At 39.3% G+C, this 24,258-nt stretch overlaps 2 protein-coding genes across 4 annotated transcripts in view; both read left to right on the top strand.

Moving 5' to 3' along the window:
• The first annotated feature begins 1,259 nt into the window (after positions 1–1,259).
• On the top strand, positions 1,260–10,409 carry tmem248 (transmembrane protein 248). The gene is made up of 7 exons (XM_027178578.2): positions 1,260–1,524; positions 3,668–3,826; positions 5,067–5,352; positions 5,909–6,059; positions 6,816–6,999; positions 7,201–7,344; positions 8,078–10,409. Exons 1-7 carry the CDS (start codon positions 1,522–1,524, stop codon positions 8,096–8,098), a joined length of 948 nt encoding a protein of 315 aa, XP_027034379.1. The 5' UTR covers positions 1,260–1,521; the 3' UTR covers positions 8,099–10,409.
• A 522-nt stretch (positions 10,410–10,931) lies between these two features.
• LOC125138331 (rab effector Noc2-like) overlaps positions 10,932–24,258 on the top strand; it is a 73,828-nt gene continuing 60,501 nt past the window's right edge. Inside the window, exons 1-6 of one of the 3 annotated variants that reach the window (XM_027178577.2) lie at positions 10,932–11,291; positions 13,174–13,385; positions 15,577–15,665; positions 16,129–16,272; positions 16,495–16,624; positions 20,551–20,637. In XM_027178577.2, coding sequence (XP_027034378.2) covers positions 15,589–15,665; positions 16,129–16,272; positions 16,495–16,624; positions 20,551–20,637 — 438 coding nt within the window. In that variant the 5' untranslated portion in view covers positions 10,932–11,291; positions 13,174–13,385; positions 15,577–15,588. The remainder of the gene's footprint in view (positions 11,292–13,173; positions 13,386–15,576; positions 15,666–16,128; positions 16,273–16,494; positions 16,625–20,550; positions 20,638–24,258) is intronic. The other 2 variants (XM_047809517.1, XR_007139653.1) reach the window with 2 other exon arrangements.

The raw sequence follows: 24,258 nt of genomic DNA, 5'->3' as shown, positions 1-24,258 counted from the left end.
TCCACATCACAGTTCCAGGTTCTTCAAGTCAAGTCAAGTCAAGAATGTTTTATTGTCATTTGAACCATTTATAGCTGTTGCAGTACACAGTGAAATGAGATGACATTTCTCAAGTAGTGGGGCTACATAAAACAACGACGGAGATAAGGACTTAGTAAGTAAGTCCTAGATACATAAAGTGAAACTGTGCAACCTGATGCAAACAGTGCAGGACAAGACAGACAAGAACGTGAAGGACAAAAGACAATGCAAACAAAAATTACAAGACAATACACAAAAGACGATAAACAGAAACAGCGCTGACCAGTGTAAACACCCTATGTTTAGTTCAATACTGAGGAATGGATTCCTATCCTATTACGTTTTTTTATGTCCAGAATGAGTTTTTATTGAGTTTTTTTTTATCCAGAATACATTAGCACCTTATTTCCAGTGCTCCCAGAATCGAATGCAACCGGGAGCAAAATTAAACTGTTACTGAGGGTGAATGAATGGATGATCTTGGGTGAGATAGTCATGAGATATATTGTCTGTTCTGGGGTTGAGTCTTTGTGCTAGTTTAACCGCCTGTTTTCTGGTAGCATTTTGGAAGATTGAACAGAAGTTTGAACTGGATTCAGGCTCAATGTTCTGGTCATGGTGGTTCTTGGAGTGATTTTTATTGATTATTTTGGTACAGCTGGTGGATTTGTTTTAGTCCCAGTTTTACTGTTTTGAGTGAAGTATTGTAGGTTTGGGGCTGAATAATTGGATTTAGGTCTTGGGTTTGTAGGGACTTGATAAAATAAATAATTGAAATAATAAAATATTATTTCAATTGACCTGTTGGCTGGTTGTTGGTGGGTTTAAATCTGCGTTTGTCAGGACACTGAGCTGTTTTGCTTGGGATTTAAGTCTGCATATTGTAGAGACTTTCAGTTGTTTTCGGTCAGTCAGTTTGCCAGTTTTGGTTTAGGTTACAATCTGGATTTTTGAGGAAACCATGCTGTTTTGGTTTTAAGTCTTTTGCACTGACAAAAGCTTTATTGTTGTTGCCCAGATGGTTGTTTTTTTTTTCAGGACAAATCTGGTTTTGTCGGGACACTTAGTTGTTTTTATTTTAGGATATTTCTAAGTCTGGGATTTGTAAGGATATCGAACTGTTTTTGTTGACTGATGGCTGATTTTGGGTTAATTACAAGTCTCGATTTGTATAAACACTAATCTGTTTTGATTAAATACTGTAGGTCAGGGTTTAGGCAAGGCCTGTGGGATGGGTTCTGTCAGACTTGGCAACCTTGCAACGACGAGCTCACCGTCGTAGTTCCAGGGCTAGGCTAGCGGTCTGGATCATTCGAGATGTTGGTTGTATATGACAAGGGAATTCGCGTCCAGCTTCCTAAATCTCAAGCTAAAACTCTCAATAATGGGATGGTTTGCGAGCTGTTCTGCCTGTTTACTTTGTCGTCTGAACCGAGCCTAAAGTTAGCCTGTTAGCCTGCGCGCGAGCCATCAGCAGCTGTACAAATACTGACCCCCAAAATGGTGAGTTGACGCTTCTCTAGTAATCTAAACAGCTCGTTAAATTGTCATTTTACCCCCATTTCGTACTGTCCCAGAACAGTCTAACGTTAACTATTACATATGGTCTTCTTTTCCCAGGTATTATTTCAGCATTTGAACGCTTTAAGCCACGTAACACGAGCACAAACAGGACGGCTCTTGATGTTAAAGTTAGCAAGACGCTAAACATAATAAATAAATAAATAACAGTTTGTTTTGGATGTAGTGAACTTTTTTCCAGGAAACTGGGATATTTCCAACGCTTCATTTTGTATTCAACGTAAGATGTGTATTAAAATACAAGGGATTTAAAGTAAGGTTAGAGCTTTACAGTCCTGGAGAAAGTGAATAGCTGCGTAGCTGCTTGTCATCCTGTGTGTTGATGCAGCTGGCCGACCTCAGAACATTGTCTAATCTGGATTGCTCAATATTTCTTGGATTAAAGCCAAGTAAACCTTCCAAAACATTTATAACTCATCCTGGATGATCGTTATTTATTAATTTATTTATTAAATAAAAGTTTTGTTTTTGTATGTTCGGCTTAGTTTGCATGATTGTAGATTGTAGCATGATCAGAGTCTTCAAGAAATAAGTCAATATGTTTGCCAACCAAAATAATAACAACTCCCTTAATTTAATAGTTCAGGGGGGGAAAATAACTAATCATCCTGTACTGGTCTTGTGTCTGTGGGCGGGGCTTGAGCCGATGGGGGGATTGTGGGTGGGGCTTGTGCTTACTAGAGCAACTCTTGAGCAGCAAACAGACATCCTACTCTCTTGGTTGAGGGGAAAATTGTTTATCTGTCAAGACACTTCTCGGAGGAGTGTTTAAACAACTTTGGGTTCTCCGATCCCGGAGCGTCTCGCCGTCTCAGATGTTTTTCCGTGTCAAAACCGTGGCTTTCAGTCAGCAGCACCCTCAGCACAGACATGCCTAAAAGAAGAAGAAGAACATGGGCATAGAAGCCTTTATTAACGCCACATATACATTACAGCACAGTGGAATTCTTTTCTTCACATACCCCAACTGAGTATGTTGGGGTCAGAGTGCAGCACAGCGCCCCTGAGCAGGGAGGGTTGAGGGCCTTGCTCAAGGGCCCAGCAGTGGCAGCTTGGCTGTGCTGGGCCTTGAACCCCGATCTGCCGATCAATAACTCAGAGCTTTAACCAGTTGAGCCACCACTGCCCCACAGAGCATCCTGTCATCTTCCACAATGGGAAAAAAATGGTTTTCCTGAACTTTAGGCTGTCACCAATGTTTACAGAATTCACCACTCTGTGGGGTCAGAGTAAAAAATTGTAACATGTTGGCATTTGTTTAAAGGAAATCTATCAAATTATGGCTCTTGCATCGTTTATTGAGGGGGACTTGAACTCGATATGAATTTTACTCACTTTTATAAAATACCCAGAATGTATCCATCAGTTTGTTGTGTGTTGTTTGTGGGAGAAAAATGTGAATGAGACACACTGGTGGGGATGTCAGTCCATCACGGTACCATTTACATACATGCTCACATGTATAGTAGCCAGTCCACCTACCAGAAGAGAGAATGTGGTAGTACATTGAGGAAAACTCGGATGGATATGGACTCATGGAGAACGTGTCAATATAATAACTTGAGCATACTCAGATGTTCATATACTTGTTCTACACAGATTTTGTTTGCACTGTGTCAGAGCAGTAATGCTATTGTGATATATGCATCATGTGTTTTCTGCCTGACAGCTCCATGAGTGATTTAGCATTCTTTGTAGCTGAGCAAAGAACAACGCATTATAGGCTACATGTAGAAAGTCTGGAGGCAAGATCTTGCAAATCAGCTTTCGGAACGTTATTTTTGTGTTGATTGGCATGTGAAAGCCACCTGTATACAATGCCAGGTGTGTGTTTATGCCTGTGTAAACAAAACCGCATTAGTTTTGTATCCAGCAGTTGTTGTTTTTAATTGTTCAAAACGAGGAAGTTTGAATTCTACCGAATCTCCACCTTGTGTAAAGACATATCACACCACTCCATCTGTCTTTACTTTTCAAGGAGAGCAACCCTGCATCTGTCAAGCAACGGTCGTATAAAATATTGGCTTCGGTTCAGTTCTATTCTGTTGTTTTTTTCTGTGTGCAGGTGTTCTTGTTAAACCCTCTGGAGAATCTGAAGACCTACATAAGCAACCGTCCACCACTGGTCATATTTATGGTCAGTGTAAGTGCCGTGGCTATTACCTTTCTCACGGTCGGATATTTCTTCAAGATCAAGGAAATTAAATCGCCTGAAATGACAGAGGTAGGAGATTCTTGTTTGAAATTTTTTTTTTTTCAAATGCAATTAATCTTGCAAGCTGGGTTAAAAGAGCAGGAGTATAATATTGCTTTTGAATCCCAGTGGCATATCCACAGTAAAGAGGGTATTAAACACAAGTATGTTCCTGGTTAATAATGAACTAGCATAGACTAAAATGGATGTTTTCTTGTACAGCAAGAGCTGAGAAATTCACACCATGTAACTCGCCTATGAAAACATTAGTTACAGCATTTTCATTTGTCAGTACCAAAAAAAAGGCCATGTTTAATTAAGCCTGTCTTTTTGGGATGTGTGCAAGGGAAATCCAACAATCATTGTGTTGACATCATAATTCAAAACATGCTGTGTATCAGTTACTGGTAGTTATTAAGGATTTTTAAGCACAATTAGCTTTTTTTATGCTTAGTTAGTGTAACTATTGCACTATTAAGTAACTAGTAATGTATCATGATCATACATTAGGGAGACATCTAGGTAAGTGGTGGTGCAGCAGTTAAGATGCTAGGTCTGATCAAAAGGTCAGGGTCGAAGCCTCTGTACTGCCTCTGCTCAGACTGGGTCCCTGAACAAGGCCCTTGTCAAGGGGCCACCAGGGGTAGCCGCACCATGGCTGACCCTGCTCTCTAACCTCAGTTTCCTAATAAGCTGGGATATGAAAAATCCAGTGGGCAGTGGTGGCACAAGTGGTTATGGCTGACATCTACCCTTCTGACATCTGGTTGTTCTCACCAAGTTCCTTAGAACACTGAGACCAGACATCTAGATCAAATGGTCAGGATTTGCGATTGTCTCTTAGTACAAACACCATTCTAACAGCTTCTCTCGGTCAGCATGATTTGTTTTACGGAAAGAACAAGAATACTAACAAGAAATAACATCCTAACAAAAACAAAACAAAAAATAAATAGTGTTCCAGCACCTTAGGTGCTTGGGCCTCTGTACAGAACAAAAAAAACAATTGGATTCCAGAACATTGTGCGAATCCCATTAATTGGTGCAATTAATCATTTCGACTGAGAAAAACTGGCCAGACTAAAAGCAGATAAAAGATTAGAAGGGACTTTCTGAGCTCTAATGTTAAGTAGTATTTGGCAGGAGATATACATGCCACATAAAAGGCATTGGAAGTTGTATAAGAACAAGATGAATATGGACTTCCTATGAATAATCACTGAACAATATTCCAATATAACCATGGACCAATGATCCACACACTCTTTAGGACTGGAACACCTTTCTACTACGTTTCAACGAGCTGGACTTGTGCATCTCAGAGAACGAGACACTCAAGCATGGCCTGAACGAGTCGACGACACCAGAGAGCACCGTGACAAGCAGCCAGTCACGCACCAGCACTCAAGCGCCGTTACCGCTGGAGGATCCCGGTCCTGTTAACATCTCTGTCACCGTTACACTCACCCTGGATCCTCTGAAGCCATTCGGTGGTTATTCGCGGAACATCACCCACCTTTACTCCACCGTGATGGGCCAACAGGTTGGTCTGGCTGGTAAGTGTGTGGTAAACATTTTTAAGGTCTGAGTTTTGTTTCCTACTTAATTAAAATGCTGTTCCTGAATCACTGTGTCAGGACTGTTGGCTATTTCAGGTCATGTTATTATAGTAAATGGAAATATACCCAGACCTTGACATTCCTTTCACAAGAAGCTGTAAACAATAATCTGGCTCCAGTCCCAGCCTGCATGTTGACTTCTTTTTAAGAGGTCAGGAGGAAAACAAGAGGAAATTGGTTGGGTATAATTATAGAAATAAATAAGCAAAAAAACAGATAAAGTGGGGAACATAAGTGGTTATTGATTTGTGTGTGTGTGTGTGTGTGTGAGAGAGAGAGAGAGAGAGAGAGAGAGAGAGAGAGAGAGAGAGAGAGAGAGAGAGAGAGAGAGACTTATTTGAACCAGAATAGCTTTCTTACTGAAAGCATTGTTTTTGTTTTTTTTTGGAGATTTCTGCATAATGTTTTTTGTTCTTTCGCCAAATACAGCAACCGGCTTAGACATGTTCAGTCTATATGGAGCTTTTGATTGATGTGTGGTTGTGTTTTGTAGGCAGGGAAGCTCACGAAGAGATGAACATCACTTTCACACTGCCTGCGTCCTGGAACTCGGACGACTGCATTCTGCACGGACGTTGTGAGCAGGTGGTCTTCAGCACCTGCATGACCATCAGTGCAGCCAGTAACGTCTTCCCTGTTACAGTGTAAGTTCCTGTTTGCACTTGTCGTGCTGCAAGAAGACATCACTATAAACAGAACCTGTATTTGTCTTGTGTTTTGGCATCATTGCCTGTAAATATTGACACAGTTTTACAGTGCAGTGAAAAGCCACGGCTCTACCGTTGCTTCTGTCAATATCCACGTCTGCATAAAATAACAGGAGATTAAAAGTATGGATCACATTAAAAGTCTTTATGTAACAAAGATTAATATATTTATCAGCGCTGTTGAATTATATATTTATCAGCGCTGTTGAATTTTCAAATCTGGTTTGTCAGAATTGTCTTTATTTATCTTTATCTGTTAACGATTCATAGGTTTATTATAACGCACTTTTCTAACATATGAGAAATGATCATTTGTAAGGTAACATTTAATCCATGCTTCACTGTTTTGAGATCAGTTACCACACGTTGTTCTTGTAGCGACCTTGACTGTTCAGGTGGTTGTTATGAAACTTGAAACTGATAGCAGTTTTATTTTAAGAAGAGCAGGGATTTCCAAGCTCTCAGGAACTACGAGTGTGTTACTTTTTTTTTTTTTTTTACATCTCAGTAATTATTCAGTAAAAGTGTGAGGTCTAGGGTCAGTTAAACGTGAAAGTAGCCAGATCTCTAAAGCGTTAAACCGGTCTGTGTTTAAGGAGTGTACAATCTGATACTTTGGTGCTTCCTACAGCATGCTTGTTGGAATTTAGTTTGGATTTTAAGTTTCCAACCAAACATCATTTTGACCTCCAGGCAGCCACCGCACTGTGTTCCAGAGACGTACAGCAACGCAACGTCCTGGTACAAGATCTTCACGACGGCGCGGGACTCGGACACCAAATACACACAGGACTACAACCCTTTTTGGTGTTACAAAGGTGCCGTTGGGAAGGTGTACCACACTCTGAACCCTAAACTTACAGTCATTGTACCAGAAGTGAGTCACAATGTTCTCTTTAATTTCTGTTAAAGGGTCTTGGTGCTAGTCTGATGCTTAGTTCTACATTTTACAGAGAAAGCAATCGTATAACCACGTAATAGGTTTTCAGCAAAGTACTTTAATGGCAGTGGACTTTAGCCAGTTTGTCTGGCTTGAATTTCTTGCACTATTGTCGGGCTCCTCTTTTTGTCTTTCTAGGATGACCGCTCTCTCATCAACCTGCACCTAATGCACACCAGTTACTTTCTGTTTGTGATGGTGATTACAATGTTCTGCTATGCAGTCATTAAGGGTAGACCTGGCAAAGTAAGACAGAACAACCCGGACTTCTGTCCAGAAAAGGTATGCCATGTCCTTTTCCTAGACTTTTAATAAAAACCTCATTTAGAACAACACATACCTGTCTGCATAACATATTTAACTGCTCGGTCCATGAGTGTGAATAATGAATCTGGTCAGAAGGTGTTCATATTCTAAAACAGCAGCTCTGGCAGATGCTTCAACGCTATCTTTTTTTTCCACGCCCCATGATCAAATACCCCATGAACCACACAAATTGCTCTGCCCCTGACTCGTTAGCATTATTTTGCTAGCTTGGCAGCAAAAGACGGCTTTTGGCAGCAAAACTATGCTAACAAGATTTAATGAGTGAATGAAAAATTATTATGGCTTTGAAAAGCTCACAGCTTTGGTTTGTGGTAGGGATTGGATTTGGCAGTAGTCTAACTGTTTCTCTTTCATTCTGCCTTGTTTGGGCTTTCAAAAAAGATTCAAAAGAAAAATACCCAGAAAGTCAAGTATACCCGTGGCTTGTCTGAACTTCACTGCAGTCGTCTGTCAGTAAAGATTACGGCGGGCCATTTTTAAAGTAAGACGCTATAATTGTCAAATTTCCTGTGATATGAAGGGAATAAAACATTTGCTGTTATTGGAAAATAATCTGTGCGTTCAACAGTAATTCCACTGAATGAATCAAGGACTACGTCATCGTCCTGTTCTTGATTCTTTTCCTATATCAGCAAACCCCAGAATACAGATGCTGTAGAATTTTACATTCTTACCCTGTGCTTTGCAGGTCGCCTTGTCGGAGGGATAAAACTCATCACAGGCAAAAATATGGACTGAACTCGTTCAGCATCGGACCGGAGTATCTGGAACGAACCATATCGGAAGTGAAGGAAAAAAAAATATATAGTCGCCAGTTAAATCCAGGAGGAAGGTGACAAAAAACTGTGATGCAAATCTCTGCAATGTTGGGTCACTCCAACCAAAGACTTTCAAGTGCCTGTATCTACTGTGTAAATGCTTGTAGGACCCTTATATTAAGTACGGAAGCACTTTGCTTAAACCCACCCCCCCTTCTCTGTGTGCCACAAAATATGTGAAGATAAGAGACTGAACAAGCGACAGCACTTACCCGTCTTATCATTCAAACATTGACAACCCCCCCCCCCCCCCCCGTTGGTTCCCCCCCGTTCTGTCAGTCACACACAGCATCTCATTATCATCTGTGATAATTGTCCTGTGGCGTTCCTGAACGGAGTTTATTTTTTTTGACTTGTGGCACTGTTTAATTTCAGATGGACTGGCTAGAGAATGACCTGGAAAGCCAGCAGACATCTAGGCAATGATTTATAATCTAGATGATTATTAATTTGTTTTGTGTAGATGCCAGTAGATATAAGGGTCATTTAATAAAGGGAAAAAAGACTCCCAAGACCTGAAGGACTTAAAGGTTCATCTTCTTGTAAATTTTCTGGACGATGCCCCAGACATCACTGAAACAGAAAGAGTCGTCATTGATGGCTCATCTCATCGGGACTGATTCATCACCTCACATCTCAGATTTTGACATGGGTTTATGTCTAGGTAGACTGAATGACCGAATATACAGCATTCATGGAAATCTCACATACACAATTACAATCTTATTTAAAATGTGATGTAACGACTTAGTTTTATCATTTGTAAAGTATTACCTCCGAAGTTACCGCTTTATTATATTTTTGACATGAAACGATTTAGTGGCTACATTTTTCATTTCAAGATTCATTCCTGAAGTCTGTTTTGCATATCATATCATATTCGTCTGTAATCGGTCGACCTCGTTGCCTAATTCCACATATGAAACGTGATATCCTATAACACAGCGTCCATGTTTTTGTGCTCGCATTTGACAGTGCAGTTATTTAGATAATTAGTATTAGAGAAAGAAGGAGGATTCTGAGGATTTTGATTTCGGATTTTGTCTTAAAGCCCAAAAACCGCAGCAGCAACAGCAGAAACTGTGACGACAAATGCGACAACAAATCAGAGTCGACATTTTCAAAAGCGTTAAAAAAGTTAGAGGAAAATATGAGCTTTAAATGAATCTACTGATGCTGTTATTCAGGTTTATTTATATCAAGGGCATTTCTAAGTGTTTTTGTTTTTGTTTTTTTATCAACTTTGCACGGCATTAATATGTGTAGGCTGAAAACTCGCCCAAAAGAAGTCACATTTAGCACAATAAAGTTAGTAACTGGATAGCAGTCTGAAGTTTTTTTTCTGAACAGTAATGGGCATACGCCTTGTCCAATCAGAGACAAGCATGTGAGGAACGAGGATGGCGTGTTTCTGATGTTGCTGTTGCCTCCGAACACCCCCCCCCCATTGTGCATTGGCATCATAATATATTCCCACATTCACAAAAAACGCACCCTTTTGTGTCTCGTCTCTTTCACACCCGCACGTGCTTTCAAACCACTATTGTGCCTTTGCACTAATCAACCGTGTGAATAACTTGCCCTCTTGAATAGCAACACCGAACACCAGAACTGAACTTAGCAACATGTCGATTAATTGTCTCTCATTAATAAATAGCAGGTCATATAAACTTTGTGTGGCAACCAAGGAAACCAAACCCCAGTTCACCAATTTAGTTAGGATTCATATCTGGATGTTTCAGAAAAGCAATACTTTATACTTAAGGTGTTTCTTTTTTTTTTTTTTTTAATGTTTTGCTTATATAATACATAAATACACTTTGGGTTTTATGGTGAGTTTTTAATTCGAATCACTTTTAAACAAAAATTTTGGAGATGTGTTGTGGGATTTCTGGATGCTGCCTTGTTTTTTTTTGTTTTTGTTTTTTTTGGATCATATTGATCTGTCCCCTCATGTTGCTTTCCTCATTTGAAATATATTGCAGTTTTCTAGTTTTAATTCCATCCTTATACCCTTAACCTGAGTTGCTATTCACAAGAGTGTGATGCCATTGCAACCTCCTTTCACGTGTCTTAATGCATGATTGTAAATGTCCTACCTGCTGATCAGTCCCTTAGAAAACAATCCCATTGTTTCTGTGCTGTTTGTAAATGACTGTAGACACATGCTTCGCTGAATAAAAATCAACCATGAATAATGAATCGTGATTATGGTTTGCTTTTGATCCATGTCATATCTTTGTATGATCCAAAGCGCTTGTGCTTCGAGTGGATTTATGACCTTGGAGTTTTTCTGGTTGTATACACGTGAAACAATGTTCTATAAGACGATATATAAAACAATGGGAAGGAATCATTGTTCTAACTATAAGCTTACCACTGTCTGTTTGGGTTGTGGGAATATTTTCAGTGAATTTGGGGTGTTTATAGAGTTCTCGTGCACCTGATACAAATCCCATAGCAAACAACATCATGTCTAGACTGACAAATTGCCTAGCAACAGATGGGATACAGTCATTATATAAAGGTGTAGTGGGTTTATATATGCCTTGCAGAATCTGCAAAATGTTAATCATTTAAAAGAAATCATAAAAAAGGATCATAAAAACAAGCTATTCCACATAGCAGATGTTCAAAAGTGTTCTAATGTACAACCCTATTACATTTATAAAGGACATTCTTCAAGCGCACGCGCACTAGGGACAAAAGTTCCGGTTCTTTTCGTGTGTGAGTCAGATCATTCGGCTCAGCCCTCCGTTAAGAGACTATTATTTTCTAGAACAGACAAATGTTATGATTGTTCTTGAGTACTTACGCATAGATGAGGTCGGTTACAAAAATAAAATACTCTAAATTCTCGTCCTAATTACCAAAACTATGCGAGTCTGCTCTTTACGTTCATCTAAAAGAACCGAATCAATGAACCGACCCCTTCACAAACGATACACAGAATATCGACTCTTTAGGGAAAGTTAGATAACCTCTCAAGCCTGATGCTTGACACTGAAGTAAATATCGTTTTAACATGAACAAAGTGTTTTAAATGTATATAAAGAAATGTTTTCGAGTTGACGACAGTATCAGGTGACTGTTTTTACTTTTTTAAGTAAAAAAAAGAGGATATTTTGAATGTTTTTACAGCTCACGTGCACTAACAATAAATAGTGCCATATTTGTTTGTTTGTTTACTTAATTTTTATAGCAGCAGAACTTGATAAAAAAGAAACAAAACAAAAAAAAAAAACGAACAGAAAACATTTTTGTAACAGATCAAAACGCCATAAATGTTTCATTTCTTACAATAAGAAATGTTAGGATTTTACCTCAGGCACCGCCGTGCCCGATTATATATTAAAGCTACTATCAAGCACACAGTCATTGTATGCATATTAAATATTTATCTCAGAAACTTACTGCAAGTTTCTAAATGTAGCCGAATTTGCTCACCACTATATGTAATGATCATGCTAATTACGATAAAACGTTAATATTATGAAATTCAAACGTCACAATTGTGTATTACCTCAAAAACCTACTTTTAGATTTCTCAATGTAGCATAACGCCCGTTATGTCATTGTGAGTTTCATAAATTTCTGGAAGGATCTCAAATTTAGTTAGTAAAAGCCTGGATGTAGCATTTTACCTCAGAAATCCTACAACGTATAATTCATCAGAAAGCCTAGATGCCTTTTTTTTTTTTTTTTTTTTTTTACCCCCATGACGTATTTTACCTCTAAAACCTAGATGATGTATTTTACCTCAGCAATCCTATTTTGCCTAAGAAAGCCTGGATAAAGCATTTTACCTCAGAAATTATGACATTTTACCTTAGAAAGCCTAGATGAAGAATTTTACCCCATAAATCCCATGATGTATCTTGCAGCAGAAAACCTAGATGATGGTTTTTGTTGTTTTTTACCTCATGACGTATTTTACCTTGAAAGCTCTGATGATGTATTTTACCTCATAAATCATACAAGGTATTGCCTCAGAAAGCTGGATGTAGCATTAACCTCAGAATTTATGACATATTTTACCTAAGAAAGCCTAATTGAAGAATTTTACGTCTCAAATCCTACGACGTATCTTGCATCAGACAGCCTAGATAATGTATTTTTACCTCATGATGTATTTTACCCTGGAAAACCTAGATGTATTTTACTTCATGACACATGTTACCTTGAAAGCCTAGATAATGTATTTTACTTCAGAAATCCTATGACGTATTTTGCCTCAGAAAGCCTGAATGAAGATTTTTACCTCATAAATCCTGCAACGTATCTTGCATCAGAAAGCCTGGATGTAGCATTTTACCTCAGAAATTCTACAAGGTATCTTGCCTAGGTGCCAGGAAGCCTAGGTGATGTATTTATTTTTTTTTTTCAGAAAGCCTAGGTGATGTATTTTTTTTTCTCATGATGTATTTTACCCCCGAAAGCCTACATGATATGCTTTATCTCAGAAAGCTCTGTAAACCTAATTTTCTTAAAGTCCCTTACTTCATACCTCACAATTTTCTAAATGTGTCTTAAAGTCAAGCTTATAAGTAAGGAATAAAATGTAAAAACATCCCTGCCACATTTAGTCACTGAGCTGACACTTTATCGTTGTTCTCATGTTTAATGTGAACATTAACTGAAGCTCTAGACTTGTATTTACATGTTTTTATGCTCTGCTGCCAGATGATACTCGCGCAAATGTACGTGTTTCTAAGTGGCCGGTGAGTGTACACCACAGCTGGTGTTTTCCAAGCAACAAATTAGCTATTGGTGTTAAATAACGTTTATTCAGTTCGGCAATCTCAGTACACAGAGGAAGAAGTGACTGTTCATGAAGTTGATGACGTTTCCCTTTTCTCCTAGGAAACCTGCTGGATATCTGGGAGGGAACACACAGCAGGAGGAGGGGGCACTGGTGTAACATGACCTCTGTTGTGTTTTTTTTTTTCCTCCTTTCCCCTATCAGTCATTTGCAGAGTTGAAGATAACGCAGATAAAGTGTTCATTGGACGAGGAAGAACGTGTTCACGGGACGTGTGTTTAATCCTCTGGAGGAAGAAAACTCTGTGGCATCAGAGTTTTTATGTCCCACCTGCTGCCTTATCTTGTATCTCCAGCTTTGCCCTGTGTCTCTGTGTGTGTTCGTTCCTAAAAGGAAGAGAGCGTCTTACACATCAAGTAAGGAACCTCGCAAAATGAGATTGTTAATCTTTTGGTTTAAAGAAAGAGTTTAGAGAATAAACTTTTCCAGATTTGCTTCACATGTAACTTCTTCTGATGGCAGGGTTTAATGATTTATTTGGAAAACCGAGCTCTTTAAGTACGTGTACATCAGAGCAACCAACACTAAAGCCTTTTAATGGTCTACTACTTAATGGTTGTTCAATATATTATAAAATGGCTTCTGATGCCTAAAGATTGGGTCAGGAGATACCATGGTTCTCAAAACCTCCACAATATTATCAGTGCTTTTACAACATTTAGTTTTTGTTTCAAACTGTTAAAGCAAAGCAATTACAAAAAGCTGTTAAACGTTATTATTATCATCATGTTATGTAATTTTAATCAAGTTTTGACATCAGAATATGATGTGAAGTTAGTATTGTTTGACATTTTGTTTAGAAATAAGCATGCTCAATTATCATTTGTATCGATTTAGGCAGTTTTTATAAAATGCGTTTTGTTTAAATTTAGCTCCTAGATTGTACTAGAAATCGAATAGTTACAATAGTTTATTGGCTTTACAGATATGGCTCTAGTGCTCTGCAGGTCTAAATATCAAGTTAAAAATTCTTGTATTTCCAGATGTGTGAAGCTTTTACTTAGTTTGATGAAGGCATAACTTTAGAAATTGTTCACAGCAAAAGTCTTATCTGCAATTTCTTTTGGGGGAAAAAAAAATCAAAGCATGTTTCTTTTCTAGCACCAGGTTCAACAAATGCTAATTGAAACAAAAACAAAATAACAGGGTTGTTTCTCTCAGCTTGCAATATTGGATTGGTTCGTGCCTCCTCAAGACCCCCCCTGACTAAATGAGATCTCAGCAACACGCAGCACCCAGATTTAAAGGCCAGGTCAATAGTAATGGGTTTAAACCAGGCCCGTGTATGGGAAGCGTATCTTCAGGGGCCACTTGGCTGGAGTGCATTTTAATCACAGCAGCCAGAGGAGGAACAGGATGTTTTAAAAGGATTGTTCTACCATCATGTGACACAGCTTAGCCGCAGAGCTGGGCTGATCTGAGATCAGGCTTGGCTCGGCATCGAGATCGGGATGTGGATGAGGAAATCTCATCGCTGATCAGAAACAGGGTTCTTTGTAGGGTTTGTTTCCTCTTGTTTCAGCTTGGCACCACTGCTTCTCTTTGAGGTAAACACTTTCTCTATTGTTTTCTTTCACGCTGTATGTCTTTGTTTGCACACAGCTTTCAAAGTGGATTTTGCTTGGCTTGTGAAAGGTGCAAGACTTATTCATGTTCTAGGGGTTGTATTTTGTTCTTAACTTTGCTGAAATAATAATCCAAAACTCAAACTCTAGCTTGACTGCATGAATCATGGGAGTTTAGTGGAAGTTTACAAGCTTCCTCAGGTTATTGAATTGCAAAGTGTTTTTTTTTTTTTCTTGTAGGGTTTTTTCCTTTGTAACAATCAGCTGTGTTGACGAATAGAGCTGGACGAAGTGCATTAGGTCGCATGGAAATGTAAACAGCTTCAGTTGCTTAGTAAACGTGGTGTGTGTGTGTGAGAGAAAAAGACTGTGTGACAGGTGTTTTTTATGACTTGTCATATTACAATCTAGCTGTTAATACAAGCATCTTTTTGTCCACCTTTTTTCTACCCTTTCGGTATGAAACGAGAGAACGGCTGCACCAGGAACAGCTGTTAGGACCAAGCCATGTTTTTTTTCATTCTTTTTTAAATAAACACAAAGCACATGTAAGTGCAAACCCCACAGTTTTGACATGCCTTTAGGGCTGGCAATTTCGTTAAACATCTTCCAGTCTTGTTTTTGATAAGGTCATGTGGTTGTATCCAAACCGATATGTCTGCGCTAAACAGCTGTGCAGCTTTTGTTTCAATGTGGAAAATGCGAAGGGGCTGTGTCACGGCTAATTGGTGCCTCGAGGCAACTACCTAACATCGCTGCCTTCTAAGCTGACTGACATTAATGGCAAATGCATTAGGCACCGTCCACCAGCTTTCGGAAGGTTTTATGCCTCCTATTTTTGGACCTTTAGGCAAAAAGTGAATCAATTTAGTCTACAGCAGAACAAGAGATCAAATATAAGGAATGGGAGTTGACTGTGTTTATGAAGGTTTGAAAATGTCAAATGTTCATGTGCACACATCGTGTTTGTTTTTTGTGTTAGTCTTCTTGGGGTATGACTGACACCATGTTTGGAAGCGGGAACCATCAGTGGGTATGTCCCAATGACCGACAACTCGCTCTAAGAGCCAAGTAAGTAATTAAAACCATCTTGCTTTTGTAGAAAAGATAATCTACTCCATGTATATGGAATTTGTTTCTAGCAAATATGATCCAGTTTATTGTTACAGAACTGGACCACCTTGAATGACCTCCATACCGTTATGTTGCTTTGTTGGTTCTAGATGTTTTTGACATTGTATGCTAATAATGGTGCCGTTTTGGGTTTATATTCCATGTCGACTAATGCTGGTAACTTTCTGGCCTCTGGCTAACACAAAAACCCTCAATTTTCCCAAAGTTTAAAAATGACATTATTCTAAATCCAGGTTTTCCACAGGACCCCTCTTTTCATCTCTACCTTTACAGTATTTACAGTACTGTTTTTTTGTTTGTTTTTAATTCGAACAAGTTTTTTGTTGTTTTCTCATCAGGATAAATCCTTATGTCACAACTAATTTGGATCACCATACAGTCACCATATTATTTTTGACAGACTCCACACAGGTTGGTCGGTGCACACGTTCCAAACAGAAAGGCAGCGAAAAACCCAGGTGCTGAACAAGAGTGAGCTAGACATCATCCTGAGCGTCATCCACAGAGCCGAGCAGCTGGACCTGATCGAACAGCACAGAATCGGGTACAAATCTCCTTAAGCTTTGTATGCCCTTTTCTCATACTTGTCACTCAGTGCTTGTGTAGCTGCAGTGTTTTGATGACCATCTTGGTTTTTCCATGAAAGGTACTCCCAAGAGAAAAGCATACGATCCTGGCATTCTATCATATCAGTTTCTTTTGCATCTACACATGCATGTATGGACCCTACATACGAAAGCTAGCCCACTTATTTATTATTTTGCAGGCGTCTGATGGAGCGTTTGGAGAACATGAAGAGGTCAGCAGTGGGGAACGGTCTGTCCCAGTGCCTGCTGTGTGGAGAGGCTCTGGGGCTGTTGGGAAATCCTTCAGTCCTCTGCTTCGACTGCTGCAAGGTACAACACCTTCAACTCCTTTCACTGCACTGCAGGATTGTTCATTATCACAAATCACAATATTTTCACATCGCTCTTGCATTCTGAGATAAGACAGAACTTACAGTGTACAGAAACGGAAATGTGCTCATTGTTTGTCGCAGAGCTAGAGAGAGTTCTTTGGCTTTGGTTCTTTATTTTGTTTTCCACTGCATGAATAGTTCTGGGATGATCCAAAAACTCAAGGCTGGAACAAGACTTTTTTTGTTCCTAAATCGTAAAGCTCAGATCTCTAGAAAGATGTCATCTTTATCTTTCACCACAGAGTCTGGTGCTTTTTTTAAGAAAGGAAATAACTGACTGACAAGGCAGATGATGAGGCACAAATCTTTACCAAAGCCCGGCTGCAAACATGAAGGTGTTCTTATTCACGCACCTTCTTTATGCATTTCCCAGTTTGTTTATTTATTTTTTATTTTATTTTATTTTCTCAGCTATTTAATATAGATTAAAAAAAAAAAACAGGTTATAATTTTCCAGCAGTGTACAGCAAGCACAAAAGATATCAGACGGTCCGCGGACTGGAAATAAATTCAGCCTTCAGACAAAAAAAAAAGCAACAACTACATGATGCATGATGTATTTGTGGTGTATAGTATATAATAAGAGCTGTAACTAATCAAATGGTATAAATGTAAAGGTTCAGTATCTGTAAAAATGTCATTTTAATCTTTTGTACAGTCTGTCGCTATTAAATATAAAGGACATACAGAAATAAGAATGCTCTGGAACATTCTCCTTAACTTTGTATAATTTGTAAGAATCCAGCAGAGTGGGAAGGAAAGTTTACGTGTTCTTTCCTGGTCCTCTTTTCTAATCCGATGCAATAGCACTAAATCTCCATAAGCTTGCAGCAGAGAGCTATAAAAGGCTAATCTGTTTGGTGTATTTTGTTTCAATGCAAGTGTCTAGTAGCACCAACAGGGGGCAGTGTGTGTTTAAAATTACACACCACAGACTATTCAGTGCCTTAAGAGTCAGGATTTGTTCAGGTTATTTGTCAAAAACCTTACCCAGCTTTTTGGGGTCAGTGGTGCCAGATGGAAGGAGTGATTCAGCATGAAACACACACACACACACACACACACACATTTCTTTTAGACGGAATAAGGACAAAACCCGACTACACATCTGTCCTGTTTTAGTAATTGTGTGTTTAAAGTCTGAAGGAGCCTTAATCTGTGTTTACTTTCGACCGGGAATAACACATAATCGGTGCATTACCAGTGTCTACATACGTTTTGACACAATCTCGGAAACGGGTGATTTCCTGTGAAAAAAAGATCTATATGCTTTGTTGATTGAGGTCTGAGGAGAAAAGCCAGACTGGTTCAAGCCGACAGGAAGTCTACTATTACAAAAGTAACCACTCTTTACAACTGCGGTGAACAGAAAAGCATCTCAGAATGAGCATAAAATCCCATCAGGCATGTTTTTGTCTTAATACACTTTACTGTTTTTATCTTGCACAAATTCCACCCTGTTCTTCAGATGCTTTCTGTTTCCACTCCACTACAAATCGTTGTAGAAAGGACATTATTTACATTGATCATTATTTTCTGTCCCGTGTCACCAAAATGAGTATGAGGTTCCCTTCTGATTCTGTCCCCCCCCCCCCCCCCCTAATATCAACTCAGGGAGATTTTCCTCATCACCGTCACCTCAGACTTGATCATTATTGCTAAATGTTAGAGATAAATAATAACTTCATTTGAAACTAAGATTTTTATTCTTTTTCTGTGCTTCTGTAAAGCTGCTTCGAAACAATGCGCATTGTGTTTCTGAAGCACGATTGGCTGATTAAATAATTAATATTTAATCGGATTAAGACACGGATAGTTTTCTCTGAAGTGGGATATAATCTATGAAATGTATAACCAAGACTATTAAAAATGTTCTAATCATATCGCTATCCAAAACTACGACGGGACACAGGAATGAAAAAGCTGTGATTTCAGGTGTACTTTAAATCTGGCCTTTTGTAAGCACTGCTAAAATGTGGGGATGGAGCCGGTTGTCATTCAGAGCCTGAAGCAAATTATGCAAGGCATTCATGCTCACTGTTAGGATTCCTTTTGGAGAGCTTGTGGAAAATTGAAGGGCTTTCTGAGTGGCCTCTCTCTCTCTCTCTCTCTCTCTCTCTCTCTCTCTCTCTCTCTCTCTTTCTCTCTTTCAATCCAAATCCATCTCTTCATGCTACATAAATAGACAGGACTCCTGGAAGAAGGAGCAGTAATTACTTTAGGCTTTTGTCTTTCTTTACGGAAAGCTTGATTAAAGGTTCTTTACTGTTACGATTTTGCTCGAAATCTTTTTTGCATTTCAATTTATTCCTGACCTCCAGTCCACTAGAAGCCATTCTAATATCCTGTAATAATTAATTTCCTTTTTTGCGAAGAAGGGTTTTCTCTTTAGCATTGGTACATTATACACAGTTAGACAGTATGCATGCTTCCACACTTGAGCATGGATGAACACATCACTGCGTGTGCTGGATCTTTTCCAGCCTGTTTGATTTAAAACCTCTGTGAAGGCACGTAACATAACATTTATTGATCTCGTCTACCGTTTGAAACGGAGCAGTGTTTCAATTTATATTAAAATGCAGAAAGATAGACATGTGTCTCTGCAGATCTCGTAAAACCTATTGTTGGGATCTTCTGTATTTTTATACTGTACTGTATAAACAAAGCTTATGTTTAAACAATGTCTGAAGAAGGAAATAACATTTGTAGCCTCTGTAGAGAATGGAGCTCGAACCCTGCCAGTAAACAGTGTATAGGGTTAGTCATGTCAGGAAATGTTAAATATAACATGAAGCGCAATTCATCTGAGTTTGAATCATCTAAATTGACTACAGATATACATTTTAGCACAACGTAGCTTCTAGAATTCAGGTTCAAATGAACCAGTAACGAGGCTTAGGGCTTTTTTACACCTGGTCACTTCATGTGTTTTCTCTGATCCGATAGCTGTCTGATTTGTTAAAACTGTTCCATTTGCATTAGGCCACATACAGTAAATGCATCTCGGCGAATCGGATATCGATCCGATCTTTCTACTCCCGCCCAAAATGCAAATATATTTTACCTCATTTCCGGGTGTATGTTTTGGTGTATGCGGTTTTCAGATCGCAAAGAAAAAGAAGACGAAAAAACTTGTTACGACGGTTATAGCATTTACTGTTTGCTGCGTTTTCGCTGGCGGCAGCAGTGCGTTTTAAGCCCCAACGAGACACCTGGGTGAAAGATCACCTGCGAGTGACGTACTTTCGTTTGGGAGGAGTATAGCGCTGACGTATGTGGCTTGAACAACCACATTCATTTACACCTGTCTAGTTTCATCTGAAATGCGTCCCAGACCACCTCCTGAAGGGGTTTGAACGATCGGACCTGGTCTTTTTACCATCGGATAGCTATCTGATCACAGAAAACGCATGAAGTGACCAGATGTAAAAAGCCCCTTAAAGGTTAGGGGTTATTCCTACCTTGTGTGGGCGAAGTTTAAATATTTTCCCTATGCTTCAGTGGTTTCCACCCAGGAGTAAATCGATGGATATATTGAGATTATTTAACATAATATTCACCACATGCGAATCAATCAGTGCGGGGTGGAGATTAAATGATTCATTTCTTCTGATTAAGTGCATGGATTCACATGAACACTGACATTGTCATCGATGGGTGTAGCAGTTTTTCCTTAACTATATATTTAACCGAGCTGAAACTTGGTGCGTTGCATAATGTTTTTAATCTAACTGACTTTTTTTTTTAAATGATGCCTGAGCTACTCAGATGATTAGCTTTCCTAAAGCATTTCATGTGCTTTTTATTAAGGAGAGTTCATACAAATGGCACTGTTTTGTTTTGTTGTTGTTTTTTTTGCAGAAAGTGTGCACCAAGTGTGGGATTGAGACGGCTTGCACTCAGAAGAGAGCTCAGTGGCTCTGCAAGATCTGTAGTGAACAGAGAGAGGTAAGGCCGGATTTTTCACTTTTACACTTTTTCCATCTTAATCGACGAGGAAAAAAAATACACGTGGTGCTTTGCGAAGCTCAGCGAGGATGAGGATGGCACATGAAAACTGAAAAATTTCGAAAGTAAATCTAAAGTATTTTGTAAATCTAAAGTAAATTTCAAAAGTAAACACGAAAATAAATCTAAGACCAATAAAGTCAAAGCCAAAGTAGCTCCTTTAGTGTGAGCTGGATGCCTTCTGCAGATGTTTTCTGAGGGTCATCCATTGTCAGATAGATAGAGAGTCCATTATTATAGAGTTTTACACAATAGAATAAAAATAAAAGTATTTGCTTGGCACTTATACATTACAGCTCAGGGTCTTTGGAGGTTGGGGTCAGAGCGCAGGGTCAGCTGTGATGCAGGGCCTCGGTCAAGGGCTTGGTAGTGCTTGGGCTTGAATCCCGATCACCTGATCAATAATTGAGAGCCTTAAACTCTTGAGCCACCACTGCACAAAAAGTAAACCCATGCATTTACACTATAACAGTAACAATGCTACAAACACCATGCAAAAAAAAAAGAAACGCTGACTTTTTTTTTGTTGTTGCTGAATGTCTTCTTTTTTTAATTTTTTTTTTGCTTTAAACTTCATAAACCCAAATGCAAATGTATCATTGTTGTGAAGCACCTCAAAGTACAGCTCTAAGTTAGATATAACAGGTGAATTTTCGATAAGCAGCAGCATGACACAAGCCCAGCTCTCTCATTAGACAAGGTGAGTGCAGAGTGCTACTGCTGTGGGGTTCTTACACACGCAACTCGGTGTGTGAAGCTCTGATGTGTTGCCAAAGCATATGAAGCGATTTCTACATGCCCAAAGGCAAAGAAATTGATACAGTATGTTATACGTTGAATGTTAATTAACCAAGAAAGATACTTGCCTCACTGAGGATTCTGCACTACTTCTCTTCTATCATGCTTAATTAAACAGACCGTTAAAAGGATCCACTCGTATCCTGTAGGTTATATATTTTGTACATTTATTCATATCCCATAGATCATTTCAATGCGGACTTTTATGAAATTCAGACAGTGCTGCAGAAAACATTTGAGCAATATACAGTGTATGAAAATGAAAACGTCTCCGCCGGTGTACATGCGACTTTCATTTACATTTACAGCATTTAGCAGACGCCCTTATCCAGAGCGACTTACATACATTTAACCTCATTTTTATACAACTGAGCAATTGAGGGTTAAGGGCCATGCTCAGGGGCCCAGAAGTGGCAGCGTGGTGGACGTAGGAATCGAACTCACAACCATCTGATCGGTAGCCCAACACCTTAACCACTAGGCTACCACATTTCAAGACAGCAGTGCAACCCAATAGCTCATGATTTTTTTTTTAAGAAGAGTTTTGAGCAAGTAAAAGTCACAAACCCTCCATTTAACGACGACGACAACAAAAAAAAATTGATTCTAAAAATGTTTCAGAAATGTAGCTTGAGATTATATTCAGCTGCCTGGAGCAACACTGTGAGTCACATGTGTTGCGCTATTACGGAGATAGCAGTGAATATAGCTGACATTATAACGACTAATCTTATCATAGATCGACAGATAATGGAAGCTACTTGTCAAAATGACTGTTCTTGGGTGGATTTGGGAAGAGCCTGTTGTACCCCGCTGCGCTTCCCCTGAGGTGTATTTTGACAAATTCCTCCAGTTGACTTTTGAGGTTATAATTAAAATATTCTCCGCTTTAGAGGATTCTCTCGGTGTGCTGCAGGTACAGCATTCAGGTTTATAGAAATTTGCATTTTTACAGAATGCACACTTTAAGCTTCACAGCACGAGAGAGCACACAGCGGCCGAATTCTTCGGTCGGAATCAAATCACTGATCTCGGGCTTCTCACTGCCGTGCTTTGAAAAGGTCAGCGAATTATTTGCTTACGGTTTGTAATGAAATACATGTTTGGGGAATGATAGGATTTGTATATCTAGAAAAGATGGTAAAAGCAATAGTTCTCGTGTTTGTTTTTGGCAGAGAGGAAAGAGGAGTAGAGTAGAAGCCCTTTTATTTATTGGCAGTCCGCATAGCTAAAACGTAGGGCCTTTTATATATATGCAAATATATTTTACCTCATTTCCGGGGTAATTGAAATGGAACACGCTTTGGTGTATGCGGTTGCTACAAGAAACTGCATTTACTGTTTGCTGCATTTTTGTGCATTTTTTCAGTGCATTTTAAGACCCAATGAGACACCTAGGTGAAAGATCGGAGCCAGCACTGGTGGGAAAACATATTTGTTTCTGGCGCGATGCACGACTCGCGAGTCACCTGCGAGTGACGTATTTCCGTTTAGGAGGAGTATAGCGCTGACGTATGGGGCTTGAACAACCACATGCATTTACACCTGTCCAGTTTCATCTGAAATGCGTCCCAGACCACCTCCTGAAGGGGTTTGAACGATCAGATTTATATCCGTCTCAAAACCGTTTCGGAGGGCATATAGACCTGGTCTTTTTACCATCGGATAGCTATCTGATCACAGAAAACACATGAAGTGACCAGGTGTTAAAACCCCCGTAGAAACTCCTGTATCACTTTACATTAGAAAATGGATTTGGTTGTTGTCGGTAAAGTAACCATTAGTAAATGGAAGTTTAATTCATTTTATCATGCCGATATTTTTCTGCCAGCCTGTTTCAATGAATCAAATGTTGGGCACTTTAGTTTCTTGTGGTGAACCTTCAAATTGTGACAAACTCTCACACTAGTTTAAGGGGTCGACACTTAAAGTTGTGCTCGAGTCAAACCTTAAAGGAACCCATTGGCCCAGATTGCAGTCGACTCCACGAACTACTGAGCGATGGATTTTGGAGTCAGAACATTCACCACTTTTTAGATCAATCCATCTGCATTGCCTCCTTATGATGACAGTGTCTACACTCTCTTGATTGTACCAGAAGAGCAGTTGATGGTTGGAAATGGTGCTGGGGTGGAGGATTTGTAAGAGTTTTTGAGGTGCCTCGTGTGAAAGGGTGACAGCTAGTTTACAGTAGGTCACTTTCATTCTCCAGCATTTGGAGTAGAACGAACACATCTTGGAGACGGTTTAAGCTAAGCGTCAATGCTATACTGGTGTAGCCTCTGGACGTGTTTGACCTCTGGACAACATTTTAAAGGTACTTCTGTCCTTGCTGAGAAACCTCTTCAATTCTAGTCAAGTATTGTAGCGTACTTGTATTATTGTCACATTTGGGATGTTAAGCATCATCATCACCTCTTATTACTTGTTTCGCAACGGAGCTTGCACACGATTTTTTTTCTCTCATGTGCTGATAGGTGTGGGAGACCATTGCCAAGTCACTCGCATAGTCAAGATCTTCTAGTGTAGATTAGAGGGCCAGACTGAGGTCGTTGTTTGTCGCATGACCAGTTGTTTACAGTGTTGAAAACCATGCGTAGAAGAATATAGAACACAGAGGAATTAATATATAGAAGCATTTGCTTGTCACATATACATTACAGCGTATGGGGTCAGTGTGCAGGATCAGCCATAATACAGCAACCCAGGAGCAGTGAGGGTTAAGGTGCTGGTGCTTGAACCCTGATCCTCTGATCAACAATC

Source organism: Tachysurus fulvidraco, chromosome 26 (assembly GCF_022655615.1).
Source record: "Tachysurus fulvidraco isolate hzauxx_2018 chromosome 26, HZAU_PFXX_2.0, whole genome shotgun sequence".
NCBI lineage: Eukaryota > Metazoa > Chordata > Actinopteri > Siluriformes > Bagridae > Tachysurus > Tachysurus fulvidraco.
This window is presented reverse-complemented; position numbering and strand designations above follow the sequence as displayed.

What these genes read in the sequence shown, in the direction of transcription:
- tmem248 (XM_027178578.2), top strand. An exon ending in CCAACAGGTTGGTCTGGCTG is followed by an intron (nt 5,353 to 5,908) that starts GTAAGTGTGTGG and finishes TGTGTTTTGTAG; the next exon opens with GCAGGGAAGCTCACGAAGAG. An exon ending in AACGTCTTCCCTGTTACAGT is followed by an intron (nt 6,060 to 6,815) that starts GTAAGTTCCTGT and finishes TTTGACCTCCAG; the next exon opens with GCAGCCACCGCACTGTGTTC.